Source organism: Condylura cristata, unplaced genomic scaffold (assembly GCF_000260355.1).
Source record: "Condylura cristata isolate star-nosed mole 26May11 unplaced genomic scaffold, ConCri1.0 scaffold00017, whole genome shotgun sequence".
In the NCBI taxonomy this organism is placed as follows: Eukaryota; Metazoa; Chordata; class Mammalia; order Eulipotyphla; family Talpidae; genus Condylura; species Condylura cristata.
In genome coordinates this window covers 37,130,696-37,151,338 of record NW_004567118.1, presented here as the reverse complement: position 1 = coordinate 37,151,338, position 20,643 = coordinate 37,130,696, and the positions used below count along the sequence as shown (strand labels likewise).

Below are 20,643 nucleotides of genomic sequence, written 5' to 3'. Positions count from 1 at the left end.
TGTAATTTTAACAAGAGTCTTAAGTGATTAGGTAAACCCAGAATTTTAAAAGAAACTAATGTAGGTTGTCATTCTTCCCCCTATAGCTCAATGTTTATAAGGACATTTAAGAAAGAACATACATACCATGTATAAATTGGTAGAAGATTATGAAAGCAATTAAAAACTCAGAATTTAAAGATAAAATGTTAAAAGCTTTTTTAGAATATATTACCAGAGAGAAAAACCACTATGATTAAAAAATGGTAAAATTCAGACTCTCTGTTTTGGCACAATCTATCTGCAGCCACTCTAGCACAAGTATGACCCTGCCCAGGGAGGTGGCACAGCAGCTCTCTCCTGTCTCACCTATTGCTCCCGTCAGCAGTATGTCAGCAGATCTGCTTGGTCTGTTCCCCACTCTGTCTCTGGTGAATCCTCTCAACCCCTTGCAGCTCTGGCCTGCACCCCAGCTCTTGTATGCATAAATAATCATTTTAAAAATGGTAAAGTATCAATGGTAGATCCATTCATGAAAATCCATTTTAATTCTAATTGCTCTATCAGAAAATAAAATGAGTTATAAATTTGAAAAGGAACACTGTCGAGAGTCATCACAACTCTTAGCCAGATGAAGCATAGAGAAACCACTACCTACTTTATCAGAATTCAAGTCTATACTTGAATTAATTTAAGGGTGAAAATGAATATCCAAATAAAAATTCTAAAAGGCAGGAAGGAAATAATGTCAGTGAATGCTGACAAGTGAGAAAAGATAAAAAGTTGTCAGACTGAGAATGAGAAAATGTTGCCCCAATTGTTAAAATACAATTGGATGAAGGTGAAAAAGTGATTTCAGGACTATGGACTTAATTATCAACATCCAGATAATTTTAACACTCATTATTATGCAGGTAACTTGAAAACATTTATAGAAAGAAGCAGTATTTATTAGCAATAATAAAATCTTTCCAATTTTGATAGTTTACAAAGTATTTTCTCATATATTACCTCTTAACTTTCTCAAAAAGTCTTATGAAAAACGGACGGTGGCATTTTTGCCCCCTTCCACCCTATATACACACTCCTCAAATGTTAAAAAAAAAAAACAAACTCAACTTTCTGATTACTAAGTAAGCACTGATTTCATATCACAAAGTTCTTAAGGTCAGCATGAGTTTAAAAAATGTCAGGCTGACAAGACATGGAGAGGTGCTAAGCAGAGGAAATAAGTAAGAAATAAAGAAATAAAGCCTGAGTAGAAGTTGGGTAATGGGCACATGGAGACTCATTTACATTCCTCTCTATTTTTACATGTGAAATTTTTCATAATAAAAAATAACTTGCACACACATGCCAATTAACATCCTTTGATAGCTAACTACACTGTTAATCAGATGAATGCCAAAAATATGGTTATTGAAACTCAGCATTTTTTAAGTCTCATATATAACACATTTATATAAAAAAAAGTACTGAAAAGATGAAAAATGGCTTGCCTGTATTGAACTTCCCTTCACTAAGATGGAAACAACTAAGATGAGAAGTCTTAAAAATACGTTATCAATGAGGGTCTTCCCTGGTGGCTCAATGGGTTGAAGTACAGCACTGCGAAGCTAGCTGCACCCACTTCAGTGCTAGTCCAATCCCCACCCAGGGAGCTGACCCATATGGCAAAGCAGACGTCTCCTGTCTAGCCCGCCGCTCTCCTCAGCAGTGTACTTTGTTCATCTTCCTCTTCTGCTCCCTACACTCTGTCTCTGGTGATTCCTCTTACCACCCAGCACCTCTAACCTATATCCCAGTTCTATAAGCATAAGTAAATAAATCTTTTTAAAAAATTTTTTTAATGTATCATAAGAAACTGGGCCTCCCTGGTGGCACAGGGGTTAAAGTTTCAGGGCTATCAAGCTATCCTTAGCCACTGTGGCATGAATAGGCCACGGAGGTGACCACATGGCATGGCAGACCTCTCCTGTCTGCCCGCTGCTCCCCTCAGTGGTGTATTTCAGTAGACCTACTGTTCTGCTCCCTACTCTGTCTCTGGTGAATGCTCTCACATCCCCTTTCCCACACCTCTGGCCTAAAACCCAGGTCTAGTATGCATACATAAATAAGTAAAGAAAAATAAGAAGAAAAATTGTAAATGTATTAAGAAATTAATGTAGAATTATTTTTCCTGAAAAAAAGATCCTATGGTGTACTTAAGAATGGTCTTCAAATATTTCTGTGGTAAAGAGAAAGCTGGACGCTCTTGTACTTTAATCAAGCTCTTATACTTTAATCATCTTATTACGTTCACCTAATTCAGATCCTACTCTTGTGTTAGCCTTATGCAGTTATTAATTGAGACTATAATTTCTTATATCGATACATTTTGTAAGAGGAGCCCCGTGGCTCCTGGTTCACTGGTATAACTGAACTTGCTAGGCTCCATGTGCTAGGCTCCCTTTTCCCCTCAGTGTTAGACAGCCAAGCACCATGCAGATTGGGTTTCATGCCAGTGGATTTTGATTTTGAAATCAGTGCCAATTTTGAAAACACACCAATCAGGTTTGAGCTCCACTGACACCAATCGAGTTTTGAAAAAGGAACCAGTTTTGAAAACACACCCATCAGATTTGAAACCCCCAGACCCGAGAGCAGTAAAAGGTAGAATAGGCAATGGCTTAAGAGCCTCCTATCCTCAGAAGACCTTTGTTTCTGCCTTCTGATCTGCAAGACCTTTGGTTCCAGCCTTCAGAGGTTCACTTTGTTGCTTCTGATCATGAACTGCAGCTCCTGCTTCTAGCACAACCAGCACCATTATTATACTCGATCCTTAACATCACCTGCTAATAGCCTGTGTCTCCTAAAGTTTGTACGTTAGTGCCTGATCCTCCACATCACTGCCTGGTGACCAGAGCATTAGAATGTGTCCAGCCACCTCTGAGATTTGTCTGGCTATCTCCAAGACCTGTTCACTGCTTCTGATTACCCAGCACCTAACCCCACTCTAACCCCACTTGCATCTGGCACAACCAGCACCTCCTGCAGTTGCTATTGCCTCCTGCACTGTGCAGGACAGATGCAGCCTCAGGACAGGTGTTGCTGTCTGTTGTGATTACCTGTGTTTACCTCCAGCTGCTATCCTGACTTGGGTGCTGGTCCACCACTTACTGGTGTGCCACGAGCCCCAGGCTCTCATCAGAAAGATGGTGCCATCTTGCCAGCGCAGCTTGGTTGGACTGCTGGTTCCTGTAGGCACTATCTAGGGTAAGACAGACACCCGTTGGTGGTCTTAAAAATGTTTTCCATTTGAAAAAATGAGACCTAGAGGAGGCACATGGAGCAAAGAGACACGAAACAGCTGTGCTTTCTTCCTGGCCTTGGAATTGTACCAGAGACATAGGGGGGACATGGAAGGAGACGCCTGAAACTAATCTTTCTGGGACCTGCTTCAGAAACCTTTCCTATAACTCCCTGCCAGAAGTTGCTTAGACTTGTGGAAAGCTTTCAGGCCTCAGTGGCCCTGTTTCAGGCCAACCCTGTTTGGCTGGACATTTACTCATGAGAGGACAAGAGACAGTCTACTAAAAACACAAGCTTCAGGAGAAACTTAAAAAAACAAGTTGGACAAATAAAGTCACCCACCCAACTCTCGTTAAGACCAACCTGCAACCTCCCACTCCAACATTCTTAGACCATTCTTTGATTAACTTTATTTTTTTAACATTTATTTATTTATTCATACAGAACTGGGGTACAGGCCAGAGATGTGGAGGGTGAGAGGATTCACCAGAGACAGAGTGGGGATCAGAACAGGCAGACAGACGAAGTACACTGCTGAAGGGAGCAGCAGGCAGGTCAGGAGAGGTCTGCCGTGCCAAGTGGATCACCTCCGGGGCAAGTGGGGACCAAACTCATGTGGAGTGACTTAAGCGTCTTAGTGCTGTGCTTTAACCCACTGTGCCACCAGGGAGGGCCCTTTGATTAACTTTAAATAGAGAAAACTCACCTGCAATAGGTGCTTTGGTACTATGTTCTGTGAGAGAGCTTATGGATGCCCAAGTATTTCAGTGAACCACTCTCATCAGGTTATCCTGAATTAGTTATAAGAATTTCCTCCCACCCTGTGCTATATTTTCTGGAAATTGCTGGGAGAGGCAGATGAACATGGTAACATGACATAATTCTATAGGATGGAATTTGGGGCCTCTTCAAATCAGTGCCAACAATTTTGTGTGGTATTTTTTTAAATTGCTGTAAAATTGACACACTGATAACACAGTTATATTAGTTTCAGACTTACAAAATAATGATTTGCTATTTGTACATATTGGGAAATGATCATCATGGGATATTCATTGTCTAATAATTACTATTACCATGTAAAAAAAATGGTTTCCTTTTGTCTTATCTCTGCTACCCCTTGTAGATAAACCCTGCTGTTGTTATACTCTTAGAATGAGTCATGTCTTACAATTGAGAGCATAGGAATGAGGACCCACAAGCCATGACTTTCCCCTAGTTTTTACATTTCAATTCTTGTTACATTTTATAACATTTTTTCATTTTCTGATTGTTTAGTTGTTTATAAAAGTACTTGTTCTGTGTAGAAAATTCAAACTATTGAAAAAATTTTAATTATGCACAATCTCTTAAAATTCAAATAATGCTAAAGAAAATGTAATCTACAGGCAAATGTTTACAGTGTTACATTTAAAATTATAAAACAATACTTCTCATTTTATTCTAACAGCCTAGCAATAGCTAAAATTAAGCTCCTTCTATACACCAATAGCTGTGCCAAATACATTGAATGTTTCCTAATTTAAATTTCTCAATTACCTCTGTGAAACAGGTACCATTAACAATCCTATCTGACAAGAAAACTAAAGCTTAAAGAAGTAAATTTAACTAAGGGCTGGTAAGCAGTTCAAAATCCAAATCCAAGAATTCAAATTCAAGAGGTCTGATTTCAGAATCAACACAATTAATGACACGCAAATTTTAACTGTGAACCTCTGAGTCATGATGTTATAAATGATTTGTTTATTTTGTGTGTATGTGATTTTGTTACATTTCCCATATTTTCACAATGAAAATTAATTACTACAGTTATTTTTCTTTTTAAATAAATGTCCAAGTGGAGATTTAGGACAGTGACTGGTCAGGTCTATTACAGAAGTGTACTTAATTTTAAATTCCTTTTAAGGATCTGTGACTAATCAATTAGTGGCTGTGTTTTGTTTTGGTTTGGTTTCGTTTTGTTTTGTTTTGTTTTGTTTTATCAGGGGACTGGCACCAAAAAATAAATATTAAACAAAAAAACAATCCATTTAAGAATTAGAAAACTTTTAAACTGTCAGATCCTATTTCTCCCATTTTACAAATAAGCTCAGAATTTAGAGGATTTGTGAAACATTGCAAAGGTACTTTATGTCAGAGCAGAAACCAGAGCACAGGTTTTAAGTAATTTTTGTTGCCAACAATTCACCAAAACAAAACCTACTATCCTGCAAATGCTACCACAAATTTAGTTATCAAAGGACAAAAGGTGAAACAAAGCAGGAAATACAAATGCACCCCCAACCAAGTCAATTACCCAAAAGGAAGACCTACCAGGAAAAGAAAGACAAAACATTTCTCCAGTTCTGAGCCAGAACAGAAATAAAAGGCACTAGTAAAGACAGTGCTTAAGAAAGATAATCCAAAACACAAGATGAATGATTTGGGAGGCAAAGTGCACTGAAAACATAGGCATAACGACAACCAAAGAAAAAAAAACCCAGAAATATCCAAGAATTTAATAGAATATACTGAAATACCAGTAAAAGTCTAAAATGTATCCTCAAATTTAATAATTCCCTAAATGGAATGTACTTGAGAGCATGAAAACAAACTTTACAAAGCTGGCTGTACAACCCCAAAATTAAAAAATAAAATATGTAACCTTGCATTTATAACTGTAGTTTCCTATTGATAGTCTCACAAATTCTATTTTCTCACCTTAAGAATTCAACATTGGGGCCTCCCTTAGGTCTCAGCACTATGAAGCCAGCAGCAGCCACTGCAGCAGGTATTCAAGCCCCCGCCAGGGAGCAAACACTCCTGTGTCTCCAGCTGCAACCCTCAGCAAGTCTGTTCTAGTCAATTCACCTGTCCTGCTCCCCACTTTGTCTCTGGTGAATCCTCTCACCCCCTCACTCGGCTGGCCTACACCCCAGCTCTTGTATACATAAGTAAATAAATCCTTTTTAAAAAAGAATTCAACAATTCTAAAAATTTGCAATAAAATGCAGTATTATAAAACTAAAAAAAAGAGGAACTATGCTACAAATTATCCCAATAGTCAGAAAAGCTTTTAAAACAGTGCCAAAGATGACAGATCACTGTCTGCGGGTTCTCACTCATGTACTTACAACTCACAAACCAGTCCAGCTCAGGATTTTTTCAACAAACAGGTGTTTGGAGAAAAGGAAAGAGTTTCTAAGGGTACAAGTGACTGGCTGTCTCACCCCAGGTAGCTTACAAAGTCCAGTAGTCTAAAACAAAGGCCTAGAGCTGTCACACTGGTAAGCAGTGGACCAGTATCTAACTCAAGGGAGGTGATGACTGGTAGGGCTGCTGAGGCGACATCACAGCAGCCCACAGCAACAGTGCCAGGGTGGACAGCACTGGATGCCAGACCAGACAGTGCCAGCAGAAGCTGTGGACCGCTCTCAAAAGTGGTCAGACACAGAGTGGCTGGTCAGCAGTGCTGGTCTGCACCAGTCAGTAGTGCCAGTCAGCATCAGTCAGGAGGTGATGCCAGAGACACCAGTGTTACATACAGCTCTTTGAGACCTTTTGGCATACAGTCAACAAACGGCCTTTTTAAGAGATACCAGGCCCAGGTCAGATGTGCTCCTTGCAAGTGGTATCAGAGGAAGAGCTGTAAGCCAGTCCTCTAGAAAGGTCTATAAAGGTCTGGAATCTACAAAAGTCTGCGAAGTCTGCAAAGGTCTTTGGCTGAATTCCTTTAATGGCAACCTACTGAATCAATGCTTCTCTTCAGAGGCTGTCTGCTGAATGAATCAAGCTGGCTCCTGCTTTGCCTTATATACTCTCTAAATCTGACTGGACCATTTTTCATTCCTAACTGCTTGATTCTGATTCATATAAATGAACTCAAAGGCTTGAATATAATTGGAGAGTTTGCCTCCCTGCCCATGGTCCACTGAGCTCAAACCTGATTGGTTCATTCACAATCATGGCATGAGATTCAAGAGGGCAAACACCTGCACTGAGGTTCGGGCAGGCCTGGGGAGCAGTGGGCTCCAAGGAGCCATGGCTAGAGCCAGCCTTGCTGGGGCCAGAGGCGCACTGCACCTGGTACCCCTCAGTGGGACTGGGTACAACAATGCTGGGGACTCTGCAGTAGCACTGGGTCCCACAAGCCGTGCTACGGTGGCTGCCACAGAGAACCCACCGCGTAAGCCCCGCCCACCACAGCCTCTTCTCCAAGCAGCAGCGGCAGCAGAGCACCAGAGCTGCCTCAGCAGGGACCAACACTCCTCTAGCAACCCTGAACCAGGAACCACAGGGCTTGAGGGTTGCGACCACTGCTAGAGTGCTAGCTTGCTCTGGGGCAGGAAACTGCTGCTGCCTGTGTAGGAAAGGTTTGAGTGCTGCCCACAGACAGCAGTAACAACAAAGCTGCCATGCCCTTCTGCTTAGGTGGGAGCATGGTTTCACTTCGATAAGGTAAAAAGATATAGAATTAAATCAAGGATATAATATTTAAAATTTACATCTTTCTAACATCCTAAAATGATTTTCATATACTATCTCACAAATATCTCTCTGAGGGAAGCAATAATCCACCCTTCATTTTACATATATTTGTGCTAGTTGTTCACATAAGACTTATTTTTTTTTGCAAAGTTCTATTTATTGAAAAGTTATTGCCTACAAATTAAGATACCCATAATCCAGTTTAAACTCAACTAGGTTATATGATTGTAAACAAGTCACTGTGCCTCTTAAGTTTTATTTTTCCTCATGCAGAGTAAAAAAAAAAAAATCAAAATCACCAAGCAATAAGGGATTTTTAAAAATTCTGCACCTGATTAGAACAATGGCAATACATTTTTGACTACTGACAGCTTCCCTTCATGTAAGATTCACACCTAAAACACTGAACAAGCCCATGATGCAAGTAAAACAGTATTAGCCTGATTTTACAAATGACAATTAAAGTTCAGAGAGATTAAGTGACTTACCATCCTAAAAGTTGTAGTCAAGAGAGACTGAGACTACATAGTACACTGCCATTACAAATCTGAGCAACTGCAGCTTTCTCATGTCCAAGCCACTGTGGACTAAACTGTCAACAACTGAACTGAAAAGACTCACCTGAGACTGTTAGGATTCCTACGTGCCCCAAAGGTCATTACCTGGGTATAAAACTATTATTAAAAGTAAGTAAAATTAAAGTCCTTTAAAGTAAATTCCTGGGGCTTCTCTGGTGGCCTAGGGATTAAGTCTCAATGTTATCACCGCTAAGGCCTGAGTTTGATCCCTGACCAGGGAGCTGACACACATATGGTGCAGCAGACCTCTCCTGTCTCACCTTCTGCTCCCCTCAACAGTATGTTTCAATAAATCTGCCTGCCTGTTCTGCTCCCCACTCTGTCCCGGGTGACTCTTCTCACCCCCTGCACATCTGGCCTGTACCCCCGTTCATCTATGTAAAAATAAATTAATTTTTTAAAATTATAAATTAAATTTCTAAAACGTCCTGCTAGTTACAGAATTAATGTGTCTTATGCTAGATACCACCCTGCTTAACAGATGTGAAGTGGAAGGGAAAAGGATTTCATCAAAAAAAAGCTAAGTAAGTTCTTTAAAATTCAATAGGATAAGGTATTGAAAGCTATAAAATATGAATAGGGGCAGGCAACAGCTTGTAGACTATAGTGGCAACCCTAGGCCAAATCAAAAGACTGGCAGCCTGTGGTTCAAAGAAAATAAGCAATCTGAAAGTCTGTACCTCAAGTTATTGCTACTACAAAGTAATCAATACCATTTATAGTAAAAATATGTGAAGTTTCAGAGGATAATTCCAATTCTTCATTATAATAAAATAGGATTCCATATTATCTTGGAATTTTCTTGTCTCAACAAAAGTTTTTTTATGATACAGTTGATGGCTCAGAAGTGACTCAAAACGTGTACCACAAGCATGAGCCATTTTAAGTGGCCACATACACATTCTACTGTAGACACCTTAAGAGCCTTTACTGAGACCATTATCAGGGCCAGGCATTTATAGTCTTCAATGTTAAAGTTTTCTTCAGCAGTAATCTCTATGAGTGTCCTCTACCACACAATATGATACAGAAATGTATACACTGATGAAAGTTTAAAATTAATTCAGTCACTACAATGTAAAACACCTTGTAACGTACAAGGTCAAAACAAACTTTGTCTTACCATCTTTCCTCCTCCACCCTCAAGAATAAATGGCATTCTATAAGAAGTGAGATTAAAAAAGTCTTTTATAAATATAAGTCAATCCTCTGCCCCCCCAAAAAAAAGAGATCTTAATATGTCCATATTCTACTTCAATATTGATTCTAAGCCTTTTAACAGTTTAAGCTGACCACAAACCTCCCTACTTCTTTTATAGTAATTCTCCTTAAGCTTCCTTTAAAAAAAAAAAAGGCTTCTTGGACATATGCACTCCTTAAATTCATTGCATCCCTGCTGACAATAACCAAGCTATGTATCCAACCTAAGTGCCCTAGAGCAGAGGAGGTTAGAAAAGTCTGATGTGTGTGTGTGTGTGTGTGTGTGTGTGTATATATATACACACATATATATTATATATATACACATATACATATAATATATATACACAATGGAATACTACTCAGCTATAAAAAAAAATTTGAACTCTTGCCATTTGTGACAACATACGTGGAACTGGAGGGAATAATGTTGAGCAAAATCAGCCAGAAGGTAAAAAAATGCTGGATAGTTTCACATATATGTGAACTATAAAGACAAAATCAAGCCAAGCCAGTAACAAACCCAAGGTATATGACTGTGGAACTGAGGATACTAAACAGGAAGGGGGAAAACAATGACAAAAGGAGGCACAAAGGATTTAGGTAGTGGGCAAAGGTGGCCTTGGTAGGGGTGGGATGGTGACATGCACCTCCCCACCCTTACCTTAATAAAAGTTTTCTTTTTTAAACAAGGCTTCTTATACCTCCCTTTTTTTTTTTTTTTTGTATCGTGTGTGTGCATGCACACAGGTTGAGGCCTAGAGAACACATGTGCAAAACAAATGTTTTTAATTAAAATGCTGATAACCCTTAAAAGCATATCATTACAATTCAACAATGTCTATATGTAATCACCAAATTTGAAAGTTAAACCAAGATGCCCCATAATAATCTAAGTAATTTGAAGTACAAAGATGCAAAAATAAGGCAGACTGACTACTGTACTATATCATGAAACATTACTTCAAGGAAAACTTTTCCATGTTAAACAACTGTTTCTAAAAATATGCAGATTTAAGAAAAGAATCTAATTTCTTATTAGCCAAAAAAGTCAAATAAAAATATAGGAATATTTGCAAGTCATTGTAAACAATACTGCTGGCCCAATTCACACACTACCTAGTGACATTTCCCTATTACATTTCCCAAACTTGAAGAGACATATAATCTGTATGCCACAAATTAGATGATAAAGCAAGAAAACAGTTCAATTATGACTCTGCATAATATGTAAGGATGTTCTAAGTAACCTATTTTGTGTCAATGAATACTAAAGTAAGGTTTATATCAGCCAAAGTATGTATCAGTGAATATGCAGTCTAGTCAATCTTATTGAATGAAAACACAATAATGAGTAAGCTGCAAAGAAAATGTATAAATCTTACATTTGAATAATTTTAGGCTTTTTAAAGATTTATTCACATGTACAAGAATGGGTGTAAGCCAGCGCTGCAGGGATGGGGACAGTGAGGGGATTCACCAGAGACAGGCAGATCTACTGAAATACACTGCTGAGGGAGCAGTTGTGGAGATGGGAAGTGATCAAACTCAGGCCACAGTGCCTGGCCATAGGATGATAACACTGAGACTTAATCCCTGCACCACCCAGAAGGTCCTAATTTTAGACTTTCGAAGTGTTGCACACACTCATTATCCTAGCAGACCAGTGCAAAATTTTTTTTTTAAATGTCCTATGGAGAGACTTACCCTAACTAGTAAGTGACAAATCCAAGATCACAAAAGTAATCAGACTTGAAACCTGATTCCAAAAAAATGTTAGTTCACTGGCTGGAAATATAAATATGTGCAAGTTCTTCCATGAAGCTCTCTTCTTTTAACCTATTCCTAGTTAACTTAGAAGCTTAGGCTATTATAAACACTAAAATTCAGTTATTTACATCTAAAACAAAGTCAAAATTACAGCTCCTTTTAGCCAGCCTACTTAGAAACAAGGAATCATACGAAGCATATTCCATGACTAGTATGTTATGTGTTCATAATTATGCTGGGCACTGGGTGACTATACCAGAAATGTAACTGGTGCTTCCTGCTTTTCCGATTTTTTTTTTTTTTTTTTTTAATGCTAACCTGTACTCAATCAACTCTACTATGGGGTAAAATCTTACAGGATTGTTCAACAGAACCCTAGTTAAGTACACCAAGAGGGACCTCCCTGTTGGCTCAGCAGGTTAAAACACAGCACTAAAAAGCTAAAACCACTTCAGCATAAATTCATTCCCTGCCTGCCCGGGAGAGGGCCCACATGGCGTGACAGACTCTCCTGACCCACCCCCTGCTCCCCTCAGCAGTGTGCTTTGTCGATCTGCCTGTTCTGCTCCCAACTCTGTCTCTGGTGAAGCCTCTCACCGCCCCTGCACCTCTGGCCTGTACCCCCATTCTGTATGCATAAATAAATAAATCTTAAAAAAAAAGAAAAGAAAGAAATACACCAAGAAATGAGACTGCGAAGAGTTTAATCTAAAGAGACCAGTGGAAAATGAACACTGAGCTGGACACTGAAGGATGGACAGGAATCAAAAAAGCATAAAGGAAGAATTAAAGCAGTCAGGCAATGGCCAGCATAATAAAGACCAAGAAACAAGAAAAAGCATGATATACACAGAAGAGAGTCCACCTGCCTGGAACATAGGTGCATGCTAAGGCATAATGAGAAATAGCTGGGTAAATTAAGTGGGATCTGCTCCCAACAGAATGTTGTGGTACAGGGAGATGCTGTTAAAATATTAAAAGCATCAAACATTTAACTAGAAAGAGAACCTGAGAGATTTTCTAGTCAATCCTTTTCTGACAGATGAGGAAATCTAGGATCCACAGAGATCTAATGACTAACATAAAGCCAGAGGCAGTTAAGTAGAACAAAACTCAGACCCTGATTTACAAAATCCAGTTTGGTGATGGACTGCATGGTATGACAGAGGAAAGCACATCTGTCCAAGGTTCTAAGGGAACATCAATATATCGGAATCATCAAACATACATACAAGACAATATTCTATCTTGGGAATTAGAAAAGACTGGTTTCCAGAGGTAAATGGAATTCTACAGAGGCAATAGACTGTGTTTTGCCAGAAGGAATCATTCTCAAGAAAGGAGCAATCCAGAAGTAAAGAAGAGACTGGAGTTAGTTTTCAGAGTTTATAAAGGACATGGGCAGATAAAAAGTGGAGGCCATGGGTATCTGGTAAGAAAAGAAAAAGATTGATCCACAGAGCAAAAACTGTAGGATCAAGAAAATATTTAAGAGAAAAGAAATCATAGAAATTTGAGTGAAAAGGAGTAAGTTCATATAAAGAGTAAATGAGATGCTGGGTGAGGGGGATGAGGGAGCACAGTAAACTATTTAGGGACCAGCTATAAGAATTTTTTCTAAAAGACGAGTTCCAGAATAAAAAATAAGCATTTTTTATCACTTGCCGTAACATATCCCTTGCCAAAATGTACTCATTTTCAAGACTTATAAAGCCTTATAAAAATGACACACCAGGTTTTTAAAAACAAACCTAGAATATTTTTTTAATCCAAAACCATTTTCAAGTCTTATAAATCTATTTTGCCATTTAATATGCAGCTTATAACTTCAGAGACATTTTTCAGTCATTTTAAATGTTTGAGTTCTATGCTGCATTCAAAGGACTTTCTGATTAGCACTCAGTTTACAACAACCAATAAACTATTACAAATCAAAAATCACAATTTTTTTCTATATACCATGTTCTTAAAAATGGTAAGGTATTTCACGTTTTATAAACTGTTTTTACTTGACCAGATATGGAAAATATAAGTTCTTAAATAAACGTATTTACAAGAAATAATTGGAGGACACAGCTTTTTCAACTTCTTATTAAAATAACCCACTTTCCTTTATTCCCTTTCTGAACAAAGCTCTACAGAGAATGGGGGGGGGGGTAGCATACAAGCTAGAAAAATTACATTTGAAGGTTCGCTCTGATTTTAAATAATCTGGCTAATAAGCCCCAATTTGAAACTACACAACTAAAATTTGCTAATTTTGATTTAGAAACTTACAATGCAGCATCATAAAGGCAGATGAGGGAGAAACAGAAGATTAAAAAGTCAGCTCTAACCACCTTTGCAACTGCCACTTCCCTGATCAAAAGACTGGTAAGAATCATTTAACCCAGACCACAAATATTACATCTAAGTGCAATATGAGAAGGTTACAGGAATTTTATATTACCCACTTGGAAACAAGGACTTGAGCTCAAAATGTCAAAATGGAACACTACCACTTCTTTTAACTGGATCATCTAAATCAAGTTGCTAAGCAATATTCACTAGAGCACTGTATACTAGTTACCCATTTCTGCTTAAATCAGCACGAACAGTAAAAGTCCAACCAAAACATCAATGCAATTATAAAAGGAGTTTTCATCTTCAGACATGCACACGCTCTCTAGCACAACATACACATCTTAGCTGCAATGAAGAGCAGCCACTTGACTCCTCTGGGGTACAGTGAAATAAAGTACAGATAACATGTCCAAAATTTAAGTCTCAGAAATAGTTGAAACACTTAAGACTCTTATACAATTCTCTCTCACCACATGTAGGGTTTTTTCTTCCTTCAATAAAAATATAAACTCCAGTTCCTAACTACACTTACTGGGTTATTGAAATAAATCCTATGAGCTACTTATCAGAAAAAGTATACCTGATTGTCCAACATCCAATACCTCTCATACTCAAGTTCCATGTGACCTTGCTAAAAATCATTTAACCTCTCTTTGCCTCAGTTTTCTCACTTTCCAACCTCAAAATGAACTCTAATTTGAATTAAACATTTATTACTTATATAATACAATAGCATATACCTTATGTAAACACTAAAAACCCTTATATTTTACATCTCAAAGTCAGTGAACTTTAACTTTGTGAAAGAAAAAATGTGAGGAATAATTTGCCCTACTGTATCTCTTAATTACAATATCTTCAAATGTTTCCATTTAAAACTCTTGTGTCACTTTTCATTAGATGGTGGTGAATTTAATTCACATATACACAAGGAAACCTACAGCCTTAATACCTGAGACAAAAAGAAGGAAACAGGTACTGGCTTTACTGAGCATATAAGCAAAATCAGTCCTCTCTTTTAATTTAGAGAATTATCTTTCTCAGTATGTAGTGGATAAACCCAGAGGTCTATAGGTTAAAAATGAAAAAATAACATTTAAAAATAGCAGGGAAAATTTTCAATGAGAACAGCTGTGGCATTAAATCCTTCAAATTTCTATAACAAATTAAGCTGGCCACAAGTTATTCTGTTCTGCTGTTGCCTTTTAAATCCTTTCTTAAAATTACAGAGAATATCCCTGTTAAATCTAATATTCTATCAATAACACAATCTAATACAAACAGTAACACTTCACTTCCTCAGAAAGATTACCAGTTCGGTTGTTTAGATGCTTTTTGGTCTGGGCGCAAAACAATGAGTGAAACAACTTCAAGTCTCTGTTTGCTTCTGAATTGTTTTATCTATGTAGTCTCTCCTCAAATTTCTTCTCAGTTTCTCTGCCTATTCCCAAATAACTACCTTTCAGGTAGGTTAAAAACACTAGGACTCCTGAAAGGAAATGTTCACGGAACAAATAAAGAAGTCTTACCCCTTCTGAAATTCAGGTTCCATCATCAGCTTTATGATTATAGCCAGTAAACAAAATAGATTTGATTCCATTTTAAGAGCCTTTGCCATAGGACGCCCATGGTATAACTACAATTGCAAAAAGGATCCCTTTAAACCACCCCATCACCAAGGGCAGCACAGAATTAAACTAATACCCAATGACAAAAGGCTAGATGTGCATTCATTCTGGTAAGTCTTTGGATTTATTGTGTGAAGCTCAGGGAATAAAATGACAACTCCCGAGCCATGAAACTTTTTCCACCCCAAATATTCTCAATGAAATTCTCTTGTCGACCAAGAGGTGTGAGTTAAAAACAACAAAACACTAGCAGAAAAATCGGTTCCTGGACTACATCGCAGCTGTCCTTGCTCTCAGTTGTCAATGGCTCGGATGTAGTTTCCCACTTTCCTTGCACCCTACTCCTCTTGCGCCCCAAGACCCACACTCAAGAAAGCCATATTCGCATTCTCAGACCTCCGGCAAAAATAAAGGGGGAAAGTGCTATTATCCAGGAAGGAAATAAGGAAAAAATACTTCTGTCGGAGAGAACAAGAACCATGTTTCCACAGCAAAAGGCAACGTAAAAAGCAAGTCTCGTTTCATCAGGATATTGGGGGGGAAGCCCGTGTGGGGCATCAAAAAGATGTGCAGTGTGTAAGCGCTTGGAGCTCTCAGGGCAAGCTGGACGAAGAAGCAGAAAGTAAGAAAACCTGTGCTGTCCCTGCTTTCTTCCACTCTTCCCCCTTCAAGAGAGGAAGCTGAAGAAACTGGGGGAGGGGCGGGATGTTATCGTTCTATTGGGGGTATACAACACGGGCCTCCGGGTCCCTTCAGCTACTCACCCCCAGTTAGGAGGTCCACCGAGAGAAGAGGAAACCCCCGATGTTACCCACCTCCGTCCAAAACATAAAAGGGGGAGATGATTAAATCCAGATGGAGGGCCCCTGAAAGCGCCCCCAGGTCACTCATCCTTATTAGCAAGCGGAAGGAATGGGATAAAGAGGATGGAGGGTCCGAGGGGTGGTCTGGTAAAAGGCCCCACCCCTCGACTTAGCAGGGAAGGGGAGCCCAAGCTACCAGCCGTCCCCTCCTTCCCCGCACCTCCCCCCTAGGCCACCCCCACTTATCCCCCCTTCCTTCCCTCCAGAGCCAGAGGCAGCCGTGGGGGAGGCGGCCGCTCCTTCCTCCCCGCACCCACTCCGTCCCCACCCCCACTCCTCTCCCACCTCCCGCCCGCCACGGGCCCGTTACCTGCTCGTCGAAGCGGCTGACCACGGCCTGGACCCATTCCACCGGCCTGTGCGCGGCCATGTCCTCCCCGCGGCCGGGGGGCAGCGGAGGGACGGGTCGGCCGGCGCCCAGAGCCGGGAAGAAGGCGGGGAACAGGGGCTGAGGTGAAGGAAGAGGCGACGAGAGGGTCTGAAGAGTGCAGCCTCCGAACGTTCCCACGGGGGTGGGGATGGGGGCCCTGAGCCGAGCTGGGAGGGGGAGAGGGGAAGGGGGCGTTGGCGAGGAGGCAGGGGGGAGGGGGCGGGGGAGGGGGACCCGGGGAGGGGAGGGGGCCCTCTTGGTCGCTCTCCCCACTAGCGCCGTCTCCCCACAGCCATCACAGTCCGAGACGCCGCCATGACACCCCACCGGAAGTGGGATCCTTTCCACGGCCCGGGGAGAGGGAGAGCGAGCGAGCTAGAGATTGAGAGCGCGGCTGGGAAACGGGAGGGGGAAGCGAGAGGGAAGGGGGCCTGCCACGCATGCGCCCGCGCGGCCGGTTTCATTAATGAAAAAGCGAGTCCTCCTGGAGGTGACGTCACCTAACTCCTCCGGGCCGGGAGGCGCGCGTCCCTCCTCTCCGCCGGACTCACCTCAACTCTGGCTCTAAGTTCAGCCGGTGAGAGTCCGAGCTGACTCGGAAGGATCTGCTCTTATCCCCGCCGCCACATCAGACTCCCCCTCCCCCGCGGGCCTCGGGGTTTGGATTGCTCCCCGGGTTGGAAGTTAGGGCGCCCTGGGGCTAGCATTTCTCCCGGCGCACTCATCTCTGGCGTTGAGCTGGTGAGGCAGTGCCCTGAGCCCTTCTCTACTTTAAGCTTTTACAAAAAGGAAGGCTCCAACCTCAGGTTTCCAGATGCATCGTAGCTACTATAGATTGCTGAGAAACTGGTAAAAGTAAGGCCAAGAAAGATTCTTCGCGGTGTCAGACGCAGACAGATCCAGCCCTGACTGACTGCTGAATGATAGGAACCCAAGCTAAAACTTTTGCCTCGTGGATAATAGGTTCAAGTTTCACCATCCTCAAAAAGCTGTTCAGGGCTTCGAATACATTATTAATTAAGCATATTCATCATCTCATTTGAATACTTCAGTAGGCCTTCATCCCACTGATGAGGTCCTTAGATCTACCCAAAGATCTACCCAAAGTCACAGGTAAGTGGCAGAATCAAGATGCAACTGTGGGGGGGGGCTTGACTCCAGAGAGAGTCTGTCTCCTGAAACTAGGGTTCTGCTTAACGCCCTTAATACCTAAGAGTTGAAATTGGTCACAAAGTGTTGCCAGGAAGAGAGAGAGTTACAAACAAAAAAATAGATAATCCATCGTTATCTGACGTGAACTTTGGAATAAGTTATTCTTAAGCTTATCTTCCTCAATATATTTTATTTAGGCTAATGTGAAAATGAATTTACATATTCAGAGCATATGTAACCAGATTACAGAAGACACTTAACTGGCTGACAAAGTGGAGCAAAATCGGAATGTAAATTTTACCACAGAAAATCTGCAATCCTGATAGCTCATATACAAAAAGAGATAGCCCTGAGAGAAACTTCCAGTCTCTGCTGGCTGGTGATTGTTCAAAATACATATTAAATTAAATTAATATTTAATTCTACTAGAACAAGAAGGCAGGGTATGGATAATTCTTTAACCCATTCTTTAGGGATGCAACATGAACAGTAAATAATTTCTTTTGGAAGGTGTAAAACATTATGGCAAAACAGCCCTCCTTGGTGGCTCAAAGTGCTAGGACACAGCATTGGAATCTAGCCACAGCCGGGAGTTCAATCCCCAGTGAGGGGAGGAGATCCATCTGGCGTAGCAGACCTCTCCTGACCTGCCTTTGTTCCCTCAGTGGTGTACATCATTGACCTGCATATCCTTTGTCCCGCTCTGTGTCTGGTGAAGTCTCTCACCACCCCTGCACCTCTGGCCTGTGCTCCAATTCTGTATGCATAAATAAATTTTTTTTTAAATGATGACAATAAGGGCCTCCCTAGTGGTACAAGGGTTTGAATCGAAGCTCTATGAAGCTATACACAGCCACTGCAGCATGAGTTTGATCTCCAGCCAGGGGCCTGACCCACTCAGGCAGCAGAACTCTTCTGTCACCACCACCCCAAACAGAATACCTATTATATATGTAAGTGCATATATAATATATATGTATTATATATAATATATTACATATAATATAATATATATACAATATTATATATGTAAGTGCATATATAAGTGCTGTAAGTGCATAGGAAAGCAGAAATTCTAAACAAAAAATGAAACAGATAGAGCCTAGTAAACTAAGGAGCACATCCCTGTTTAAAGAGACAGTTATCACTCAACTGTCAATTACTACCATGTTGGAATGGCAAGATGTTGCTACATCTTCCAGTTATTCCAGCTGGAGATCTGAATTTACTATAAACTCTTCTAAATTTTACTTAGTAACAACCAATTCACATTTTCAAAAACACTGTGTTGCCCAACCAAATATGCCTGCTACCTGAATTTTAACACATCAAGCGTCAGTGTGACTTAATCTGGTTCAGTGGAAAGATCCCAGCTTCAGAGTAGTATAGAATTAGACTTGTATCCTAACAGTCCCCCATTTGTCATTGTGCAACACAAGTATGTAGAGGACTGCTAGAATGTGGTGTAGTTTTAAATGCATCTCTTTCGTTCATCTTCTGGTTTTGGTCATGCAACAATGTCTGCTGATTTTTCCTTCAGCTGTGTTGTTCTAATAGCATTCCCTCCTTTCTCCCTAGTCCCCCCAGCTGAATGTTAAGGATCACATGGTGTTCCTCAAGACCAAGGTGTGCATTTCCTCAGTTGCTGGGAATGTTTGTGGACCGCAGCTTTCAACTGAAGCCTTTTCCAGGAATTGTCTACAGCTAGGCCAGTACCTCCAACCAGGTTACACCATACCCCAGAACAGCTTGCACAGAAAATGGCTAGATCCTAGGTGGGACCACCTTTCAGGGATCAACTCCCAAGTGGTCAGCTTAGGCTTTTGCTGTGCCTCATTCAGTTCAACTTCTCTTTTTACTCAAACCTACTTTTGCTCCCATTCAGTATTGATCCCAAGGATATTACCTAGTACATTTTCTACTTGCAAATCTCTATCTCAGAGTTGATTTTCCAGGGAGTATGAATTAAATCAGTACGTCTTATGAGTGTGATATGATCCAATAGAGCTGAATTACCTGCTTATCAGCTGGCAGCGAGGCCCACAGGTGAAGCCCTGAGAGTCCCTGGCCATCTATAGTTGTACAACTGTTAAGATTGCTAGCAGTATAAAAATGGAGCTTCATATGACCCAGCAATCCCCTCCTATGTACATACCCAAAAGACACAAAAACACTGATTGAAAAAGATACCTGTAACCCCATGTTTATTGCTGCTTTATTTACAATTGGAAAGACATGGAAACAGCCCAAATGCCCAAAAGTGGATGACTGGATTAAAAGATGTGGTACATATACACAATGGAATATTCCTCAGCAACCAAAAAAAAGAAACACATGTCTTTTGCCACAACATGGATGGAGCTGGAGGGGATCATGCTTAGTGAAATAAGCCAGAAAGAAAAGGAAAAATACCAGATGGTTTCACTCATAGCAGGAGTATGAAGAACCAGGCGAGAAAATAATAATAATGAACAGCTATATACCAGAGACATTTTATGGGGGTGGAGTGGGGAATGGAATAAAAAACGGTGCAGGGAGGAAAATGCACTGGACTATGGTGATGGCACACGGGTGATTTGGTGATGGGAAGCCCACGGGGATTACAACTGAGTTGGGAAAATGCACAAAATGATGTAAAAATAAACCATTATGTTATTTAAAAAGTATTGTTTTCTGAATGAAAGAGGGATAAGGGGAGAGGAGAGAGACTGAGAGAGAGAAAAAAAATGCATATACTTTTGTCATTTACTTTTCTGTCTTCCTGCTGAGAACACAGATTCTATTCCTCCAGGTGTAGCAGCCAGTTTGAAAAAGGTGTAAACTAAAGGAAGCCTGGGATCCTGACATTTCCTGAAGCAGTTAGACCAGCCCTGAACTGGAGTTCTGATTACATAAGGAAAGCTTCATTCTGTTGCTTAACAGAATCTGTATGTAAGTTTCAGTTCCCTGCTGCCGAATGCAGTCCTGACACCAGAGGACAGTAAGAAACGGACAAAGAGGGA

At 40.6% G+C, this 20,643-nt stretch overlaps 1 protein-coding gene across 1 annotated transcript in view; it reads right to left on the bottom strand.

Moving 5' to 3' along the window:
- The window catches only part of NF1 (neurofibromin 1), a 244,417-nt gene extending 227,928 nt beyond the window's left edge, over positions 1-16,489 (bottom strand). Inside the window, exon 1 of the mRNA XM_004685158.2 lies at positions 16,430-16,489. Within this exon, the coding sequence (XP_004685215.1) occupies positions 16,430-16,489 (60 nt within the window). The remainder of the gene's footprint in view (positions 1-16,429) is intronic.
- Positions 16,490-20,643: the final 4,154 nt, after the last annotated feature.